The 6,000-nt window shown below is 44.0% G+C and overlaps 1 protein-coding gene across 1 annotated transcript in view; it reads left to right on the top strand.

Annotated features, from left to right (window-relative positions):
- The window catches only part of LOC149120580 (uncharacterized), a 39,088-nt gene extending 36,240 nt beyond the window's left edge, over nucleotides 1-2,848 (top strand). Inside the window, exons 2-3 of the mRNA XM_089322014.1 lie at nucleotides 1,670-1,754; nucleotides 2,299-2,848. Of these exons, the coding sequence (XP_089178140.1) occupies nucleotides 1,670-1,754; nucleotides 2,299-2,321 (108 nt within the window). The 3' untranslated portion in view covers nucleotides 2,322-2,848. The remainder of the gene's footprint in view (nucleotides 1-1,669; nucleotides 1,755-2,298) is intronic.
- The last annotated feature ends 3,152 nt before the right edge of the window (nucleotides 2,849-6,000 follow it).

A 6,000-nucleotide genomic window follows, 5' to 3' on the forward strand; every position in this document is an offset into this window, starting at 1 on the left:
TTGCAGAGATGACATCCCATAAGTTCATGTTGGATGCTGGGAAAATGCCCCACTATACATGTGTTTGCTGCCAAGTGGGTTGGCACCATTGAGAAAGCAGCAGCACTCTTCACATGGCCAGATTATGTAAGGCATGTTCATTCAAACAATTTAATAGGGGCATTGAGCAATGAAGATGCCCTTAGATAAAGATCAACCCACAGGGGCCCTGGAGGCAGGCTGCTTAAAACTGAGAACCTCAAATTGGGGTATAAAAACATTGTAATGTATCCAATACAACTAGTACAAGGGATCTGAATCACATGTATAAGTATAACAGGGCTTGTGGAGAGCCATTATCACTTTCGGCTTCTCAGGTTCTACAGAAACTTCAGCTGTATATGATTCCTCATTCATCCCTGTGGACTCACTCCTAAGGGTACAGTTTTAAAAAACCTCTAGAAAATCAAGATACAAAGCGGTTTACTGACAGCAGTAGTTGCATGAAGTAAGGAGTTAAAAAGGCAGGTTATGCCATGGTGGATCTTACTCAAGTGATAGAATCTCAGACATTGCCATCTAGCACTTGATTGAAAAAGGCCAAACTCACTGCTTTAACTAGAGCCTTGCAATGAGGAAGAGCTAATGAGTTAACATGTACAGGCTCCAGTTTGTTTTCCTTGAGTTCCATGCACATGGAGCCATTTTGAAAGGAAGAGCCCTCCTGACTGCAAAGAACTCTCCCATTAAATAAGGAGAAGAGATGTTGGCTCTCCTTCAGGAGCACTGGAGTCTTTAGAAAGTGGTTGTCATCCACTGCAGGGGACACAAGAAGACAGATAGCCATGCTATTCAGAGAAATGTGCTAGCAGATAAGGCAGCAAAAGTCACTGCTGCACAGCAGTTCTAGAAATAGCTTTAGTACCTGAGCTTTTTGGTCACTAAATATCCTCACTACACGAGCCCTGTCATAGAATGTTCTCCTCAACCAGGCTACATGAAGGATGCTAGTGGAGGTGGCCGTTCAGTCATAAGGCCATGTGCTGAATGGAGGATTATTAATATATGACTCTCACTGTTTTGGAAGAGGCGGTTTAATGCCACGAGTTCCTTGGGTGTTTGGAGGGTAAAGGCTGCATACTGTCATAAAGACAATACCTCAGCATGTGGTGACTGCTTTAGGTTTTTCTTATCTCCATGCCCCTTGGAGACCTTAGTCATCATATAAACTCAAAAAGCTAGTCATATTCTTAAGATAATCTTGGCTAAGCTTTGCCAAGAGACCTCAGAAACATGGCTTAAATTCTTACCTATTGCCCTCAGGATCAAAGTGGCACCTAAGGCTGCCTGACTAAAATGCTATATAAAAAGGTCTTCTTCACCTCTGACACTCTCTTTGACTCAGGGATACAGGATCAGATAAAAGTTTATTATTAATCTTTTTCCTATACAAGAGGTTAATGAACTGTGGTAATAAAATTCTCACAGTGCCAGGTCCCAAAAGTCATGACAGCCTGTCCCCAGGAGACCAAGGCTGAAGAGACACTTGCAGCAAAGACTCTAACTCTGATCAATTGCAGCCTAAATGAAAGGAATCCTACAAGGTGCTACCCAGCACTCCTACTGAAGGCAAATTCAGGGCATCCCAAGCTGGGTACCTTTGTCAAGGATCTCAGTTCTACCTCTTTAGTCTTCACAGGTGCACACAGAGAACAAGTCTGCTCACTCTTGTGAATGCATTGAAGATCTCGAATACATCTTCAAAGGGCAAAAGGGTGAGTAAAAATATTTGCTTTTATTATATAGAACCTGCTACACTTAATGACACACATGTTTTACCTATCTTTCATTCTCTCAGGAGGCTGCTGTTGTGAGGAAAACTCCATAGTTCTTGTAGTATGATAGTAGGAGATCCTGCTAGGCCATAGAAAACCATTTAAAAATCTGTTCATTGTGTGGGCCAAACTAGAGCCTACACTTCAGGCCAGATTTTACAGCAATTGCTTGAGTCCGTGGGTGCTCTAAGACAGTCATGGACAACTAGCTGGCCATAAAATGCATACTGGCAAAATTAGGAGCATGTGCAGTGATTAATGGAACTGCGGCATCTGCTCTAACAGTTGTATATTCACTGAAAAGGATACTAGCAGTCTTTATGGCTATGCTAGATGGTTTTATAATCTGGACAAAGACAATCTATCAATGCCCATGTTTTGGGAAACAGTGGAATATACTCCTCCTATCTTGAAGGGGATTCAACTTTAAATTTACCTTTTTTCCAATTATGCTCATCCTGATTGACAAACTTTTCTATTTCAGAATTTGACAGCTTCTCAAAATGATGATGACCATGTGGGGCAACAGCGATTGGCCGTGACAGATGAACATTTTCCAGCTCATGAGATGGATCGATTAGATAAGAAGAGGTTTCCGAACCCTGGATAGGTAGGGACAACGCCCCTGGCCAGCAGGAAGTAGCTACAGAAGACGGATCATCATCCTTCAGCACCCCCTAAAGATTAAGGGTCGGAAATCTCTGAGGGGAGATGAGATGGGATAAGGTTAGGGCCACAGAGCTGGAAGTCCCAAGTCAGAAGCCCTTGCCCCATGTAATTCTATCCTACTTGTCCAATAAACTGCCCCTTACTGGGCATGTTTCCTTCTGGGTGGGGCACGTGCCATGTGAATAGCCACCACACTTCTACCTCAAAAGCAGCCAGCACTGGAAGAAGTGTGTCCTGATCTTGGGAGACGGATGCTGAGGTGCTCTCTCCACTCCTCTCCCATCCGTTTTCTCCTTCTGGCCCACTCCCCACCCACGCTCATATTTCCTTACTTTATCATCCCTTAAATAAATGTTATCATTTTGTGTACTGTACATGTTTCTGTGTTTCAAATGCTTTTCTCAGTAGAAGGCAAGGACCCGGAATAAAATTAGACCCCACTTCAGGGTTAAGGTTCTATTTGCAACAGAAGGATCCCATATCAGAGGGCCAGTTCAAGTCCTGGCTACTCCACTTCCTATGCAGTTCCCTATTGAAGCACACTCTGGGAAGGTAGCAGGTGATGGCCAAAGAGCTTGGGCCCCTACCATGTGGGAAAGACAGATGGAATTCTGGGATCTTAGCTTCATCTTGGCCCAGCATCAGCAATTTTGTCTGTGTGGGGAGTGAACCAGTGAATGGAAAATGTGTTTGTGTGTGTGTGTGTGTGTGTGTGTGTTAGAGAGAGAGAGAGAATGAGGGAGAGAAAGAGAGAAGACTCCGTCTTTCATATAAATAACAACAAATATTAAAAAAAAAAAACAGATTGTACCAGGAGGTGGGGATCAACAGTGGCTATCTAAGAGCCTGTCTATACAATTCAGGCCATGAATGAACCTAGAATGTTCTGTGTGGCACCTGAAACATGTAAACCATACAAGCAGGAACAAACTCTTTGAAAAAGGTGCCCGCCAATAGGTTTTCTGTCTCATTTAATGGGGATATTGAGGCTCAGTGGTGAAGTGAGTTGACATTGGTAAGATGCTGCTACCAGTGAAACAAAATTGAGAACCTGCGCCCATCTCACTCTAAACGCAGGCTTTTTCCTTTGCACCTCCCTTCTCTGATTCTCATTAGAGTGGTGTAAGAGACACACTTGGGGGTGGGCATTTGGCTTAGAGGTTAAGACACTGCTTGGGACATGCATGTCCCATATTGGAGTCCTTGGTTTGAATCCTGGTTCTGCCTCCAATCCTAGGTTCCTGCTAGTGCACACCCCGGCAAGCAGCAGATTATGCTCAACAACCTGGGAGACCCAGATGGAGTTCCAGGCTCCTGGGTGTTGCCTGCCATGGCCTGGCTCTTACAGGCATTGGATATTGAGCCAGCAGTTGGAAGATATCTATGTCTCCCTTTCTAATAATAATAATAAATGAGTAACATAATAAAAAGCCTAAACCCTGACACTGAGCAGGTGTTGGCAAAAGTTCATTCCTAGAATTTCAGCAAACAGTAACCACAGATACAGGCACTTGCACCTATGCTTACATTGTCATCTCTTCTAAAACCAGCCTGGAGGCATCTAGGAAATGTCCCAGCTCAGTTAGTGGAGGAAATGAGCACCCAGGTGAGCCCAGAAAAGCCAGCTGGGTGGTTAAAGTGAAGGCAAAGACAGGATGTTGGAGCTGCCTCCTCCACTTCTATCACTTGTCATGTCACACATGGTGTGATCACACTGCCCTGCCAACTCCACAGGCCATTTAGGTTTACCTATGGGGCAGGTGTTTAATTGGAGCTTAAGAAGCCCATGTCCCACTCTGGAGTGCTTGAGTAAAGTACTGCAATTGGCTCTTGACTCCAGATTCCTGCCAGTACACAGCCTGGGGACCAACAGTGATGGCTCAAGTGATTGGAGCCCTGAACAGAGATCTTGGCTCCTGGCTTTGGCTTGGCCGAGCCCTAGCCGTGGTGGGTATTTGGAGAGTGAACCATCAGATGAAACCTTGCTGGCTCTCTGCTGTTCAAATAAATGTCTACATGCAAAATTTAAGTAAAAAATAAATTTTCCCATAATATTGCTAGTAGGCACTTGCTTTAACCCAGGAATACAGTAACAAGCAAGATGTGTTTAATTAGGGGCTTCTGTTGTGAAGCAGCAGGTTAAAGCACCACCTGTGATGCCAGCATCCCATGTCAGAGCACTGGCTCAAGTTTTGATGCTCTGTGTCTGATCCAGCTGGTGTGTATCTGGGAGAGCAGTGAGGTATGGCCTGAGTGCTTGGCTCCCTACCACCCACATGGGAGACCCTAGTGGAGTTCCTGGCTCCAGGCCTAGTTCAACCCTGTTTCAGCCATTTGAGGAGTGAACCAGCAAAAGGAAGATTCTCTCTCTCTCTCTCTCTCTCTCTCTCTCTCTCTTCATCCCTCCCTACCCCAATCCCTCTTTCTCCCTCTCCCTCCATTTTAAATAAATAATCTTTTTTAAAAAAAAGATTCAGTGATCCAACCATCATCCCCAGACATGCATGTTGATTGCTAAGCATTCACCACCAAAAACAGCTAGTGGAGCTGTGTGATTTGGGAAGCTTGCAGCCTTGCAAAATAAGTCATCACCCCCACTTTACAGAGAGGGAAAAAGGACAGTCTGACACTTGCCATAGGTGAAATTGGTATAGAGAAAGCCCTACATCCAAGTTTAGCCTGATAAGGCTGCCAGATTTAGCCAAGAAAAAAACAGAAGTACCTGAAAAAATAACACCCAAATGCCCAGTTCCATTTGCATGCTAGATAGTCATTGAATGACCCCTTAGTGTAATCATATCCCAAATGTTCCATGGAGTGCAATATATTTGTTAAAAGTTTTTTTCCCATTCATCTGACATGTGAATTGATCTGAGTTGATCAGAAATGCAAATGCATCTAAATATTGCATAGAATGTTAAATAAACTCACAAATTATGCATTGGTCAACTGTTGAGAAAATTCATTTTGGAGTCCTGTATTTTCTTTTAAAAGATATTTTAAAGATCTATATATTTATTTGAAAGGCAGAGTGACAGCACAGGAGTGAGAGACAGAGATATGTTCCATCCACTGATAGATTCCTGAAATTCTCGCAACAGATGGGGCAGGGCCAGGCTAGAGCAGTGAGCCAGGGACTCATTCCAGGCCTCCCATGTGGGTGGCAGGAACCCAATTACTTGGGCCCTTGGCATTGCCTCCCAGGGTCTGCATTGGCAGGAAGCTGGAGTCAGGAGCAGAGCTGGGCATCAAACACAGGCACTCTGATGTGTAACAGAGGCAGGGAAACTCCACTTTTTGAATAAGTTATCCTTTCTTTTTTGAATTCCCTGTGGTACTGAGTAAAAAAAAAATTCAATTGGGCATATTTGTGTGGTCTATTTGGGTTCTCTGTTCTGTTGTCTATGTCTGTCCTTTTTCCAGTGTCACAAACTCTTGATTACTGCATCGACATAGTGAGACTTGACACTGACTGCAGTGAATCTTTCCACTTTGCTCTTCCCACTATCCCAAGACT

This window comes from Oryctolagus cuniculus, chromosome 19 (assembly GCF_051225735.1).
Source record: "Oryctolagus cuniculus isolate XC-2025 breed Fujian yellow rabbit chromosome 19, ASM5122573v1, whole genome shotgun sequence".
NCBI classification, from domain to species: domain Eukaryota; kingdom Metazoa; phylum Chordata; class Mammalia; order Lagomorpha; family Leporidae; genus Oryctolagus; species Oryctolagus cuniculus.